At 42.6% G+C, this 15,242-nt stretch overlaps 3 protein-coding genes across 4 annotated transcripts; 2 read left to right on the top strand and 1 right to left on the bottom strand.

Moving 5' to 3' along the window:
• On the top strand, positions 1-740 carry LOC133883853 (uncharacterized). Its single transcript, XM_062323238.1, has one exon. The coding sequence runs from the start codon at positions 130-132 to the stop codon at positions 466-468; it is 339 nt and encodes a 112-aa protein (XP_062179222.1). The 5' UTR covers positions 1-129; the 3' UTR covers positions 469-740.
• Positions 741-3,624: 2,884 nt separating this feature from the next.
• Positions 3,625-8,558, bottom strand: LOC133885785 (uncharacterized). Of its 2 annotated transcripts, XR_009903259.1 has the most exons (5): positions 8,352-8,558; positions 8,167-8,261; positions 7,980-8,070; positions 7,744-7,858; positions 3,625-3,968 (listed from the first exon to the last, which is right to left on the bottom strand). XR_009903259.1 is itself a non-coding variant. In XM_062325533.1 (4 exons), the coding sequence occupies exons 1-4, from the start codon at positions 8,384-8,386 to the stop codon at positions 3,938-3,940; spliced, it is 252 nt and encodes an 83-aa protein (XP_062181517.1). In that variant the 5' UTR covers positions 8,387-8,542; the 3' UTR covers positions 3,625-3,937. The 2 variants fall into 2 exon arrangements, 1 of the variants encoding a protein (XP_062181517.1); XM_062325533.1 differs by lacking the exon at positions 7,744-7,858 and having other exon boundaries at positions 8,352-8,542.
• Positions 8,559-9,213: 655 nt separating this feature from the next.
• Positions 9,214-14,037, top strand: LOC133885750 (uncharacterized). Its single transcript, XM_062325492.1, has 7 exons — positions 9,214-9,416; positions 9,519-9,559; positions 9,676-9,739; positions 9,830-10,027; positions 12,865-12,936; positions 13,377-13,537; positions 13,628-14,037. The coding sequence occupies exons 1-7, from the start codon at positions 9,282-9,284 to the stop codon at positions 13,743-13,745; spliced, it is 789 nt and encodes a 262-aa protein (XP_062181476.1). The 5' UTR covers positions 9,214-9,281; the 3' UTR covers positions 13,746-14,037.
• Positions 14,038-15,242: the final 1,205 nt, after the last annotated feature.

Here is a 15,242-nt window from a genome sequence, read left to right as displayed (position 1 = left end):
GCGAGCCCTCGAGATCCATCACCGCCCTCGTTTCGCACAAGCCGGAGCAACCAAGCATTTCACCCACCCAACTGACCCAAGGCGGAGGAAATCGTCGGAGTCTCGGAGAGGAGGGACCGGTCGACTGGAATGGCGATGGCACCGTGCGCACCCGCCTCCGTCTCCTTCCCCGCCCGCTCGGCGGGGGCGGCGGCCCGGCCGCGCGACGCCGCGGTGGTCCGGGCCGGGGCGGAGGGTGGCAAGTGGTGGGCGCCGCTGGTCGGGTGGTCGGGGCGGGCTGACTACCTCGAGGCCCCGGCGCCGGCGCCTGCAGCTGAGGCGACGGAGAAGGCTGGCCAGAGGGCGTTCGTGGGGGGGCTGACGGAGGAGAAGGCGCGGGAGCTGCGGGCGCGGATGGTGGAGACGGAGAGCTTCCACGACGCCATGTACCACTCCGCCATCGCATCCCGCCTCGCCCGCTCCGCCTAAGCCTCGGCCCGCCGCCGTGGAGGCGAGACGAGACGACCAAACCAAATCAACTCGCCGACCTCACCATGGATGAATTTGGGATTCGTTCCCCCTTCTTGACGATGCGGAGGAGGCGAGAGAACAGGGTAGGGATCTGGTTTTAGGTAGCGCCCTCCCTCGATCGCCTCCGCCGCGACCGCTCCACGATCTGCTACGATTTGCTTTAGAAATGGCAGATCTGCGAATGCTGTTGTACTCATTTAGAATCGCATCCAAAACGTCGTTGTTCCTAATGCTCTCTAGATCTTCTGTGGATTCCGTGTGCTTTAGCGCGATGCATTTGCGATTCGAGTAGAGTTGGTGCTCGTGGACTCGAGTTGTTTAAGGGACTGTTTGTTTCAGCTAGGGATTCTGAAAAGCAGCTTATAAAAGCTGGATTGTTAAAAGTTGGATTGTGAAAAGTTTTTAGACTGTAGATTTAAAAAAATTTAATGGACAGTTTAGTAAAATGGACTTTCACAATCTATCAAAAGCTGAGGAAAACCAACTTCTCAGATTCTCACAATCCAACCAGCAGATTTTAAAAAGCTATAACCAAAAGCTGCCTGTTTGTTTCAACTTCGAATTATAAAAGCTGAAAGCCAGAATCCGAAGCTGAAACAAACAGGGCCTAAGCCTACGGTAGTTGGGCGAAATGTTTGAGGAGATCTCATTTACTAAATACTAGTCCGGTTCGATTATTTGGTTTCGCCTGATTAGTTTATCCCCTTTGATGATAGGGTTTTGGCGTCACCTACTGAGTACTGTCTCCCAATAAAACAATTTCTACCATATAAAATAGGAGCTATTTCTTGTGTCATTCTGGTGGATAATCTTTTTCTTTTTTATATCCTATCTAAAATTAAATTATAGCATTCCTCTCGATATATTAGTTTTACGATATTTTCATGACATATTTACATCTTTGTATCTGGAATTTATGCTTATTATTGTGTTCAATGTTTATATTTTTATATTTTTATTACAACATACGAACACTTAACTAATTACTTTTAAAACTTTAAATGATTTCTCCAAATTTGTACTAGATTAATTTTTGGGATTTGGATCCAAATCTCACTGCCCAAACGAGGCCTTACTCGTACGGACACGGTTCCTCTGATTACCGTTACTGCACATTCGCTGATATATAGATTCAGCCTCCTAGCCGTTCCTTAATCCGTGTGAGAGCTCTTTGCACCGGCATTCGAGTCCAGGTACATAAAAAATTATTCTGCCATCAAGTTTAGGTACATGAACCTTGGTTGAAATCTCCCACCATGGCCCCTTCCATGTCCGGACCAACTTCGTCGACATATCAATGCTGTCCTCGTATTTGATTGCTGACACCGACCTCTGCTTAAAGTAATCAACCGGCTAATTAGAATCAGATCCAGTGCATAATGTACTCTTATCTAATTTAAGGCCTGCTTGCCGGACGAAACGCTCTAGGGAGAGGAAAAAATGGAGCAAGTGGCCGGCCCGTGCAGCTCCGGGCGCATTTTATACTGCTCCCGAGAGGCAGTTCGCATGGCATCGTTCCTGTCCCTTCATCCGATGAAAAGAATGAATCAATTGTTATTTTGTTAATTTGATTATGGTTTAGTCGCTTATTCCTTGAAAAAGAAATATTATAATTGCTTATCCATGAGCCATGTTGCAAAGCATCCTAGAAAGTCTAGATTTTAGATGATGAAATGGGCGATGTTTTAACAACCAGAGCGAGCTCGGCGGTGACGTTTCAAAAGCATTGCGTCTAAAGCTGATTCTACTTCACCATAGAAAGAAGCGGTCAAATACGGTAGCAACTATCAGCCTCGTCAATAACAAAGATCGAATCAGTCTGAAAAATCAAAGACCAAATCGGCTTTAGGGGACTGGAACCAGCACTATCAGCTATCCAATGGGCAAACACCCATAACGGACACAGATCCTCTGCAATATTGTATCATCACCAACATGTAAACCCAGATCTATGTGTCAGCAACGATACATTACAGCATAGGATCCCGCTCCTCCGATAACAGCTAGATGTCCACGCTCCCACAATGACACTAGATGTCTATGGATGCATGGGGTGATACCATTAGGCCGTCTCCAACGGGAGCGGCAAACTGGCAGACTGCAATACTGTGCTGTCAGTTTGCCGTTCCGCCCGGCCGGGAGACGCTCCAACAGCGACTGCAAAAGGCATTTGCCGTATGCTACAGTGATGCTGTTTGCGGATTCGAGCTGCAAATTTGCCACTGGAATGAGGAGGCAGCATCACTGCTATGTGCATATGCACGTGGGTCCGAGGGAATGAGGAGGGAAATGGAAAGTAGGAAATAGAGTGTCTGTTGAAGATGGAAAAACTAGGAGAGACTGTAATAGTGATAAGGGATGCTGTAATAGTGTTATAAGGTATGAATTTTTAGAGTTTCTGTTGGAGATGGTCTTAGACCATCTTTAGTAGAATCGTTTTCAGTGCTACTATAGACGTACAGGGCTGGATACGGACTCTCTGCGCACGAAAACTAGCTCCAGCGGAGTCGTTATTAGTTGCTACAGTAAAGCGGACACTGCAAATTTACGAGTTGGGAGCGGTATTTTTGCAAGATGGTTGAAGATCTCCTATCACTGTTCATAGAGAATGACACGTAAACTCAAAAGAAAATGAGAGTAATAAAAGGTAAGAAATAGGATAACTGCTGAAGATAAAAAAAATAGAGAATATTTTAATAGTATTAGAAAATACTGTAATAGTATTATAAAGGATAAATTTTTAGAGTATCTGATAGAAATAACCTTACAATAATAACAAGATCATGCATCCTGAGAAGAACCGGTAAGAATGGGAACTCGATTAGATCAAACGAACAAAAAAATACTTCATATCTTTTTTGCAAAGTAAAAACCATCATAGACCATTGGCTTGCTTGGAGTTGACTTGTAGTCTCATTTTACATGGGGCGTTGCCTTCTGAACGAAGATGCCCGTTGAAGAAATAAAGAAACGGGCATTGGTTCAAAAAACCCCATCAAATAGAGAAACGTACAAACATAGTTAGTCCATAACCAGCCGTTTCCTAGTGTTTTCTGGTACGATGTTTTTGCTTTTGGTTATCTCTACAAAATTCCCTCAAACTGGAAGCAACAATAGTTTCCAATTATTTTTATATAGCACCTAAAATCATCAGAAGCACCTATTATTACAAATCTCAGCAGCCAATGAGAAATTGCAACAAATCGTAAAGATGTTGCCTGATGTATTGCTGGCAATCAGAATTATTTTGTCCGCTCACCATTCTATCTTTTTAGCGAACATAATCCATAAATGGAAGAAGAAATAGGTACAGGGCACACTTGATAGTCTGACTAACCAGTCAGCTTCATCCGTTGCTGACTTTCAATGGAATCAACATTTGCTGCCTGAAAAACTCATCTCTTGATCTTTGGAGGAGGGAAGCAACTCATTTGCTCTCTGCGTCATATAGTTCCGATCTGAAAGAACAACAAAGATCAACCACATAAGCACGTCCAGCTCATATCTCTTTGTGGATTACGCTAGCATAGACCTTGACTACTAAAATGATTAATCCTCATGAAGAAAGTGTATCTTCGTGCATATGGACAAACAAGATAAGGAACGTGGAAGTTGCATGAAACAAGATCAATAAGAAAATTCAAGCATTGCCAGAAGGCATGACAGGTCCACTGAAAGTTACATCATCAAAGCACTAGCAAACATGATGATATGTGCTCGTGATCACCCACATAAGCACATCAAGCTCATAACTCTGTGGATTACGCTAGCATAGTACATAGACCTTCAATACTAAAATGATAAGACTTGTCCTCATGGAGAAAGTGTATCTGTAACTTTGTGCACATCGACAAACAAGATTAGGAACGTGGAAACAGCATGAGACGAGTTCAATATGAAAATGATAGCAATGCCATCATGGATGACAGATTCACTGAAAGAAAGAGCAATCAAAGCATTAGCAGACATTACGATATGTATCCATGATCAATTACATAACACGTCCAGCTCATATCTCTGTGGATTACGCTAGCATAGTGCATAGACCTTCACTACTTATATGACAAGAGTCATCCTCACAAAAAAAGTGTATCAGTAACTTTGTGCATATGGACAAACAAGATAGGGATCGTGGAAGTTGCATGAAACAAGTTCAATATGGAAATGCCAGCATTGCCATCACTCATGACAGATCCACTGAAAGACAGAGCAATCGAAGCACTAGCAGACATGACAATATGTATTCGTCGACAATCAAATTATCTGATACAGCAGATGTAATCAGCAAACAGTTTGTAAAAGCAGGGACAGCCAGAAAGCAGGGGTGCCTTTTTCAAACAGGAACTACATCCAAGAACGTGATATACTTATTTAGGTCTATAGTCCCTACTTTACTTTGTACTACCTCCGTTCTCAAAAAGTGGTGTTTTAGAAATTTGATTTTGTTCTTAAATAGATATCCTTTTAGGTTTTCAATGTGATATTTTACTAGAGTGCCCATATTAAAGGCTATTGAAAAGTGGAGTTTCAATTCAACGAGTGGTGGATTGGTGGCTTATGTACTATTAATTGAATGTTGAAGAAATCGAGAGGGGTAAACATGTCATGAATGAAATAATTTATTGCAACTTTGTTCTGTGTGCCGAAGGCTAAAACGACATCTAAAAGAGAACGGAAGTAGTAATGTATAACCATGGTTGTAGTAACATTAATAAAGAGCATTACATAGTAAGAGTGCAAACTAGAAGAACAATTTTTTTCCATATCCAGCGCTCAAATTTCATCAAATAGGTTCATACATATTATAGAAGATATTCATTCGCATCAACAGTAAAAGACAAACATGTAACTCGATATGGATGATTTTTTTTTTGGGGGGGGGGGGGGATTATATGTGATGACAAATTGGACTCTAGTTTGACTGCTGCCTTCACTTTTTCACATATGAACCACCCAGAACTTTAAGGAGTTCATACATTATACAGTGTAAATTCAGTTCTTAGCTGGCATACAATACAATTTTTACTTCATAGAGGATCCAGCGTAATATGCAAATACTTCAATGATGGATACTTTATATACTCCAGGTTAAATCAGCCCAACCATCAAATCTCCATCTAATATATCTAATCTTTATACAAGGTAGGCATTAGCATGACAGTTCATTCATTTCAAGTGCCATAAGATTTTCCCGTGTACTGCTGGTTCCAATTACTCCCTCCGGTCACAAATACATAACGTTTTGGACAAGGCACGGTCTCCAATGCATAGCTTTGACCACTATTTTCTATTAGGATATGCTTATAAAATCCAATAAATTTATGATATTATGGAAGCATTTTTTTCAAGACAAGTCTACACATATGGTTTTAATGTTTTCAAACAAAATATTTTGAAAGCTATTGTTAGTCAAAGTTTTAACAGTTTGACCAAACCTTGTCTAATACGTAATGTTTTTATGACCAGAGGGAGTATAACATCAATTAAATAGATCGAGATAAGATAAATCATGCCTGGAAAGTTTCCTTGTTACAAACTAAAAATACAGTGTCAAGCTATTACCCAAGGAGCCTCACAAGTCACAACATAGATCAGTATACAAGACAGATATTTCCATAGTTCCTAACTTCCTATAATATCCAATCATGACTTCAATATGAAAATGCTAGCATTGCCGTCAAGCATGACAGGTCCACTGAAAAACACAGCAATCAAAGCACAAGCAGACATGACAATATGTATTTGTGATCAACCACATAAGCACATCCAGCTCATATCTCTGTGAATTACGCTAGCATAGTGCATAGACTTTCACTACTGAAATGACAAGAATCGTCCTCATGAAGAAAGTGTATCAGTAACTTTGTGCACAAACAAGATAGGTAACACGGAAGTTGCATGAAACGAGTTCAATATGAAAAATCTAGCATTGCCATCACGCATGACAGGTCCACTGTACAACAGAGCAATCAAAGCACTAGCAGACGCGACGATAATGTATTCCTCCACAATCAAATTATATGTTACAGCAGATGTAACCAGCAAAGTAAACAGTTTGCACAAGCAGGAACAGCAATAAAGCAGGGGCGTCTTTTTCAAACAGAAACTACATCCAAGAACATGATCTACTTATTTAGGTACATACTCCCTACTTAGTAATGTACAGCCATGGTTGTAGTACCAATATAAACATTTATAAAGAGCATTTCATAGTAAGAGAGCAAACTAGAAGAACATTGTGTTTTCCTTGTTCAGCGCTCACATTTCATAAATAAGTTCATAGATATTATATAAGCTATTCATTCACAACTACAGTAAAAGACAAACAGGTAACTCGATATGGGATGACAAATTGGACTCTAGTTTGACTACTCACTCTTCACATATGAACCAAACTGAACTTTAAGGAGTCCATATTATATAATGTAAATTCAGTTCTTCGCTGAGGATTTAACGTAATATGCAAATACTTCGAGTACTTCAAAGTCACAATGCGGATACTTCATATGCTCCAGGTTAAATCGTCCAAACCATTAAATCTCCATGTAATATATCTGATCTTTATATAAGGTAGGCATTAGCATGACAGTGCATTCACGTCAAGTGCCATAAGAGTTTCCTGTGGACTGCTGATTCCAAATATAACATAAATTTAATGGATCGACATAAGATAAATCATGCCTTGAAAGTTTCCTTGTAATAAACTAAAAATACAATGTCAAGCTATTACCCGGATAGCCTCATAATTCACAACATAGATCAGTATATAAGATAGATATGCTTCTCTTTCATAGTTTCTAACTTTCTATAATATCAATCCAAATATTCACAGGAAACTGAGTTAAGCAGACCATGTATAGTGGTTATTTCACTTTAAGCAGCACCATCAGTTCCAATTTACATTGAAATCTAAAAATGTACATAGAAAATCATGTTCTCTAGTAACTCATGAATATCAGCTCACGAATCTTAGCATGACCCAGGTCACTAAAGGACTCATGAAAAACATAAAAAAAAAAATTATCACTGTGACAGTGAGATATACAAGATTGTCAAGTTTATATGACCATATGGTATTGCTTTAGTTATACTTTACGAAACATTACAAGTTACAATGATAGATTCTGCAATGTATGTCATATGACATCTAACATTTTGATTCAATATAGAAACAATTTATCTGCAGCGAGGACTAAGCAGAATTGAAGTTTCTTAGAAAGCAGCATCAAGTACCTAGCTCTGGTTATTTTTCTACCGGTGGATAGCGTGCAGCATTATCTTTCTTTTCTCTCAGGTAATCATTTTGCAGTAATCATTAATCAGTATGTATCCTCTCAGATAACAAAACCTGGAAGAGATCAATCACAACAGTTGGCGCTCCGGTCGCAGGTACAACAGGCAAACAAAATAGGGGCGCATATCATAGAAGGTACAGGGGCACAGGCACGCGTGCAGAGAGTAGAACGTACATGAGGTAGGTGCCGTGGGCGAAGGCGCCTGCGAGGACGCCGTAGAAGAGGCGGTCCCTCCACACAGGGTTGTGCCGCAACCCGATCCTGACTGCCCGCCGAACCACGCGGCAAACAAAACAACCGAAGCCCTAGTCAGCAAATGCAACAAGGGAGGAGAGGGGGGATTCGGAGATGGGGCGCGTACTGAGCGGGAGCGCGGGGGCGTAGATGAGCGGGAGCAGCATCAGCAACGGCGGCTTCCGCTGCTGCCGCGGGGGACGCCTCGCCGCCGCCGGATCGCTGGTGCAAGAGGACGATGCAGGAGTGTGAGATCGACGAATACTGTAGACGAAAGGCAAAATGAGTAATACGAGTTGGTAGATTGCTCACTCGATCTGGGAGGAGGAGGAGGAGGAGGAGGCCATGGCCGGGGCAGCTGCCGGAGGAGAAGAGGTCGAATCGAATGAAGTCTGAAGGGTTTGGCCGGGCGGCTTCCTTCGGCGCTGCTGGTTTCGGGCTCAGTGGTTTTCTAATGGAGTACGTATCCACAGCGTGAATTTAGAGAAAATGTAAACGGAGATTTCTTTTAAAATTGCTGATCAATAGTAGTTTTGAAGCCCACAAGAAAGATAGTTATTGTCATTTTTATCTACGTGAGTTAGAATGCTTGAAGAGAAAGCTAAGGCGACGTTTGGCAACTGGGAAAAGAAAGGTGAGATAAGTAAAGGAAAATAAATGGAGGGTTAGGATAAAAACCGGAAGAGAGATAGATGATTAGGATTGAATTTCAGTTATCACATCTCAATTTCTTTTCCATTTCATCCACATCCAAACGTCACATAAGAACTTATTAAAATTATAATCTTCAATTAAATTAGGTTTCATTCTCGATAAAGAAGACATTATCGTGAAAATAGAAGTGTTTTAGGTATCTATTTAGCTCTCTCTTTTATGTGTATATTAAAAATATTCGGTGCTATATACTAACGTTTTTATTGTTTAATCTTTTATAATTTCTTATCCTCTTCGTTTCGAAGAAGGGAAGTGCTTTGTTCTAAAAACTCTTTTCATTCGAGGAAAAAAATTGTATCCACAGCGTGGTTACGTATTGTATATGTTCCGCCTTTTGGCTGTGGTTACGTACGCATGTTAGGAGATTCGGGCTTAGGCCCATAACAGTAGCCGAGCTAGATTAGCCCAGTAAGGCCCATGTATATAATAGCTAAAAAGGCCCGGCCCGGCAGTTCGGGGCTCGAAATGTCCCGGCCTGGCGGCTCGTGACACCCGAGTAGATCGGCGGCGGCGGCGGCGGCGGCGACGATGCTGAGGGCGCGGGGGGCGGCTGGGGCGCTGCTCCGCCTCGCCTGCACCAGCGCCAGCGCCGGCGTACAGAGGGGTGGTAGCCCTCCGCTCGCGCGCGTGGCGTTCCTCCGCGGCTTCCTGGATCTCCACAAGGTACCCGCGTCTTCTCCGTCCTTCCTCCTCTTCCCCGCAGCTGCAGTTGATTAGAGGGTTAGGGAGAGTGACTTGGTTTTCTTGTGGTGTCGCGGTGACCAGATGGGGAGCAAGGAGGCCATCGAGAAGGAGAAGGCCAGGCTGTAAGGCTCTTCTCCGCACACAACTCGTTTACTAGTTACTGCTCCTGATGCACTGCGGACTGCAGTAATGTGTGGATGTAACGTGTGATTGTTTCGTTCTGATTGGTCTAGTGCAGTACGGATGAAATGAGTAGGGGCTACTTCGCGGACATCTCCGAGATCCGCAAGAATGCCGGCAAGGTATATTACCGATAATTATATACTACACCTTTGTTAGTTGTGAAGAGGGTTGTGTGATGGGTACTCACATTGCGATCCAAAACGGTTTAGATTGCGAAAGCAAATAAGATCATCATCCCGGAGGTTGCTGCTGTGAAGTTTCCTGATCTTGTTGTGGAGTCCCCTGATGGCGGGGCGCTGCATCTGCCTCTTGTTGCGTCTCCTCCACAAGATGATGATCCTGAGGCTGGCAATACGGTGGTTCCTAATGCGTCATTGGTTTGCTTCTCCTTTCGTGCAAGCTCACAGGTACGAGGGGCTGCCTTCTGTTTGTTAATTGGTGTACTGTACATCTGCCTGGTTTTCAACACGGCACTGGGCATTCCAACTGCTTCGTTTGCATTACATCGATAAGCATGTATGGCATCGGGTACTTGCTAGATACATATAGTAGGATTATATAGACTTTGACCTAATAAATTGATTATGCTAGAAAACATGTACTTATTTTGGTATCTCTTACCAACTGATCTCGGATCACCAAACTACATCCTGTTTTCTATGTTTTCTATAGCAGTCTGTTTTTGCTCAGTTTTGGATTGTTTGATGCGCATAAGATTCAATGATCCAAAACATGTCATAGATGCCATCGATATATGCACATCCACTACTTTTCAGTTTTGTATTTAGTAGGTGTCCAAGCTTGGTTGCGTCTTGGCTCTTGAAAACCCATGAATTTATTTTAGGCAACTGTCCTAGCCCTATGTTCGGTTGATGAGCTAGAAGTAGGGTTGTGAAAACTTTAAACCATTTTGCAGTGGCTAGATTCATTATGTAGTAGGATTGACATGCAAAGCGTTCAGTAACTAAGACATTTGTATTAAGTGCATGGCCCCTTTGTGGCTTTGTATGACTTCAAGATATACAAACACAAATCTTGTAAGTGAAGAAAAGGCTGTATTGCGGTTGTGAAATCTGGAATTCTTATATTTGATTGATAAACCAATTCAATCGTTTCCATTCCTTTTTTGAGGGAAATACAGTAGAGAAAACCCCTACTGTGGTATATATTTTATATTTGTATATAAAAGGAAGAAAAGGAGTGGTAGTAAAACCACTCAACCAATTTAGTCATTTCCATTCTCATGGTTGTTTAAACATAGTTGGACATAGTTGCATGGTTATCAGGGTTAAAGGGTTAAAAGCAGACTGTAGCGATTAAAATCGAGCTTGCGATGCAGTTGAAGAATGTGTGTGCGTGTGTGTATGTGTTTTGGTGAGGTTCTGCATGGCATGATGCAGTTTAACAATCTGTATCTGTGTTTGTGTGAGTCAATATGGTATGGATACATGCATATGGAGATGTGAGATGCTGAATGGTGAGATGTGGCCTACATATTGCATTGGCTCATGCAAGTTGAGGCTTGAGCTAATTGCGCATGGTTACTGCTGTTTAGTGGTAATTAGTGGTTATGAGATGCTATTTGATTGTGGTTAGGGAGAATTACAGATATTTCCATCGGAGCCTGGATGAGTTCATGCAATATGCGTGACTCGTATCTCACTATTCAGCGTCTTGGCTGAATATTCCCAAAAGTCCTGTCTGCCCATCTGCATCTGTTGATCCATACATTTACAACAATCAAACACTTGGATGTGTCCTCATCATGCATTCTGGTGTACAACCAACAAAAACCCACCCTACCAAACTGAAGCTCAAAAACTGATATGCAAGCCCAACATTTCTTCCTCTATTACTCTTATTCCATTTCTACCAAGTACCAACTACCTTGACAAGAACACTAAATGCAGACAAGAACCTTTTGGACCTGTTTGGAAGAGGGGGGGTTTTCTAGGAAATTGCATGAGTTAGTCCAAACAAGCCCTTAGTTGCCGGTAGTCGATTTCTAGACATCGAACTACAGCTTCTCTTTCTATTTGGTAGTGAATGATTCGGTGTACAATAGTTTGGACAGCAGTGCAATTGTTTGCAAAGGATATTCAAAACCCTAATTTTGCCAAATTTTGACAGTGTGTTATCACATGCATGTGCACTTGTTAGATGCCCCTAAACATAGTTGTTACGGCGGTGCGGCGAGGCGCGGTGACCCACCACCTTCACACCTTTATAGCGCTTATGGCGCGCGGTGTGGCAAATACACGCATCATAGTCTGGTGTTCTAGACTGCATGCTAGTGTACTGCTAGCAGTGTGCTTGCTAGTTGCTAGCGCGCTAACAGAGGATATATACTTGCTTGCTAGACTGCTACAAACTACATAACTATAGACTACACAAAGAAGAAAATCTTACTGACACTTACTTGAGTGACTGGCGGGCAGAGGCACCGGGTGATGACAGATCTCGGCACCGGGCGACCGGGGGCTGGGGCACTGGGCGACGGCGGATCTCGGTAGCGGGCGACCGGGGGCCGAGGCACCGTGCGGATCTCAGTGGCGAGTGGTGGACAAGAGATGGCGAGGCGAACGGGGATCCAGGCGGGGGCGAGCGGAGGGTGACCTTCCTGGCGGCGGCAGTGAAGGCAGCTCAGGCTAGGGCTCCTTGCAGATTGCGGCTCGACGGAGACAAAAGTGGGTGGGCCTCCTATCTGGCACTTTAGGTATGCTCTTTGCACACAAGGTCGTCGCCTATTGTGCCCGCCACGACGCAAGTGGTCGCCACAGGACGCCAAAGAGGTGCCATGTCGACGCCACAGCTCTATGGCAGACGCCATACACATCGGAGCCGTGGTGTCGGCGTGGTGATAAGCGGATTACCACCATGGCGATATAGTGTCACCATAGCAACACTATGGTGATGCCCTAACAAGTATGCCCCTAAAGGGTTATCATTAGATTACAGATGTTTAGATCCTTTTCATGTTCTCCGATAACACACTTGATTTTTAGTTATCCCATTTTTCATGGCTTATCTTCGGCGTACTGATCTTCAGATTTGGTGTTCCATAAACATTCTTCGTACGCATTGATCTTTAATAATTATATCCCAAAAGATAGATATAGCTCTAGGTTTCTTTTCTTTTTACATCTGTTATTTACATTGCATTACTGTATGCTTTTGAACTATTGTACAAGATGAGTCCATTGAGTGGCTCAATGACTGACTAGATATGCCTTTTGCTCAACAGAAAATGGCAGAGTCATGGAGTCAACCTTTTCTGGATTCATTTGGCACTGCCAACAAAATTCATGTTTATGAGGTATCAGTACATAATTATTCTTGGTTTGGTGTCAGATGCAAAGTACCATTGAAAATTTTCAAAATAAATGGAACAAAGTTGGATGGTGCTCGATATATTAGTAACCCTATAAAAATTCATAATCTAATTCTCCATAGATTGTTAGAAACAATAAAGATGCTCACTGTTAATAATCTACATGATTGCTCTTGATGTGATTCAATTTATATTTCTTTCATAGTCAAATTGTGGTCGACTTTGTTACCTATATTATTGCATATAGGAGTTTGAATAAATTTAGCTGATATTGTTATGGCATGTGATTGGAAAGGAAATAATGGCAGTAGCCAATCCTTTGGTAATGAAGTAATTGATCTGCGAGCTATCGACAATGCTGAGGAAAAAAAATGCCTTATATCATTCCAGTCAGCGAGCTGAAAGTGCAATATGTTATGTTTCAGGTCTCATTTATAGATTCTTGGCTGTTATCATCGAGTCCTGTGAGACGAGTATTCCTCAAGGTGATGCGGAAATCTAACAATCCGCGAAGACATGTTGTCTATGCTTTTGGAGACCACTATGACTTCCGGAAGAAGCTTCAAATTCTAAACCTTCTTACAGGGTAACGCTAATTCCTTTCCTTTGGTCATTTGATAAACACTAAAAGTAAATGTTGTTGCCAATATAAGGTGGTTCAACTCTTGAACTGCAGATACATATACTTGGTTGATCGCCTGGGAAGAATAAGGTGGCAAGGCTTCGGATCTGCAACACCAGAAGAGTTGTCATCACTGACGGCATGCACCTCCATTTTGTTAGATGAAAAATGAGATGAGGTGGCTACCTAATTTTTTTTGTAACTTTTGGTGGAAGAAATTTTGTTTCATAGTAGCTTTGAAGCTGTTTCTACCTTTTCACTCAGCATATTGTGGCATTTTTTTTTCACCGCAGTTAATAAGTATGGGATGGCTGGTTTTCTGGTGCCCAATCACACTTTGTAACAACTAACAACATAGATTGTTTGAGGGGACAGCATGGATTTTCCGGTGTCAAATGATTTCCATGCGTTTTATGCAACTGTTGTCAGGAACTCAAATCCTAACTTCCTGCAGTTTATTATCATTGACCTGATTACACGATTTGATATTCTTGTACTAGAACCTAGTTGGAGAAGATAGGAAAGTCTTTTTTTGGCTCCTTTTATTTGCAGGGCGGATTATTTCATGTACTGCAACGGACACAGTTGGAGAAGACAATGCACCAGCTTTTCATTTGTTTTGATGAGCTGCACGGTATGTTTCGTTGGAATGGCATCCAACAGATTAGGTTTCTGCACCTAATCTTTTAGGCTTGAGGTTGGCTACGTTTCAGATTAAGTTCCAATTAAGTTTCATGAAATCCCAAACATGTTTAAAACAGATTTCTCCAGTTCTCCCTTCCAAATCTGGTTCTTTAAAGTCAAAATTTTCAATAGTTCCACATTGCGGTGTGACAGTAAAATTGCAATTCTGCAAAAACGATTTTTAAAAGAATTGACATAAAAATGTCATATTTGCTAAACTAATTTTTCCAATGTAATTTTATGAAATTCACTGTTCAAAAAGAGGGCCTATACAAGCCGTGCGCATCCGGTCCACTCTCGCTTTGAAATCACAACCTCTTGAGGGACCTAAATGCAATTAACCAAGAAATCCGCAATTGGATCATCGATGGCAGTTCATTGATCCCACGGCTCAATCTGTAGCGACTGACGCTGCCTCCCCATTTCTGGCACCGTCGCCTCCTCCTTCCCCTGAGGCGACGGGAGTGAGAGGGGAGCAATGGTGGCCACGGAGGATGGGGAGGACCTGTAGTGGAAGTGGAGCAGCACCGACTGCATCTTGTTCCTCATTGTCCGCTTCGCCTGCATGCACCAAGGTAGCGGTACTAGCGCGTGTACTCCGAGCAAAGCCCTAGCCCGATCTTGCGATTCCTAGGGTTAAATCGCCTTGCTACGGCGAGCAGTGGTTGGCGCCGCCATGGCGTGGCAGTTGGTCAGATCCTCTTCTTTGTATGTGGGGTTTTGGTTGCAAGGGTCGAAGTGCGAATACCGGCACTCCGATCGAGGGCGCGTGGTTCAACCGCCGGAACTGCTAGTACTGGATTCAAGGCAACTGTGTCAACCCTAGCTGCTCCTTCAGCCACCCCGTGAGTGATTGCCGCCTAGCCGCTGTGTTAATTTCCTTCGGTTTTAGTATCGTGGTGTGTTGTGTTCTCGTGCTTGGTGTGCTGCGTGAGTATGGAATGTTCTAGGGTAGTTAGTTGGTATGGATGGATGCCATTGTCAT

This window comes from Phragmites australis, chromosome 11 (assembly GCF_958298935.1).
Source record: "Phragmites australis chromosome 11, lpPhrAust1.1, whole genome shotgun sequence".
NCBI classification, from domain to species: domain Eukaryota; kingdom Viridiplantae; phylum Streptophyta; class Magnoliopsida; order Poales; family Poaceae; genus Phragmites; species Phragmites australis.
Note: the sequence above shows the minus strand (reverse complement) of the source record. Positions and strands in the feature narration are given on the sequence as shown.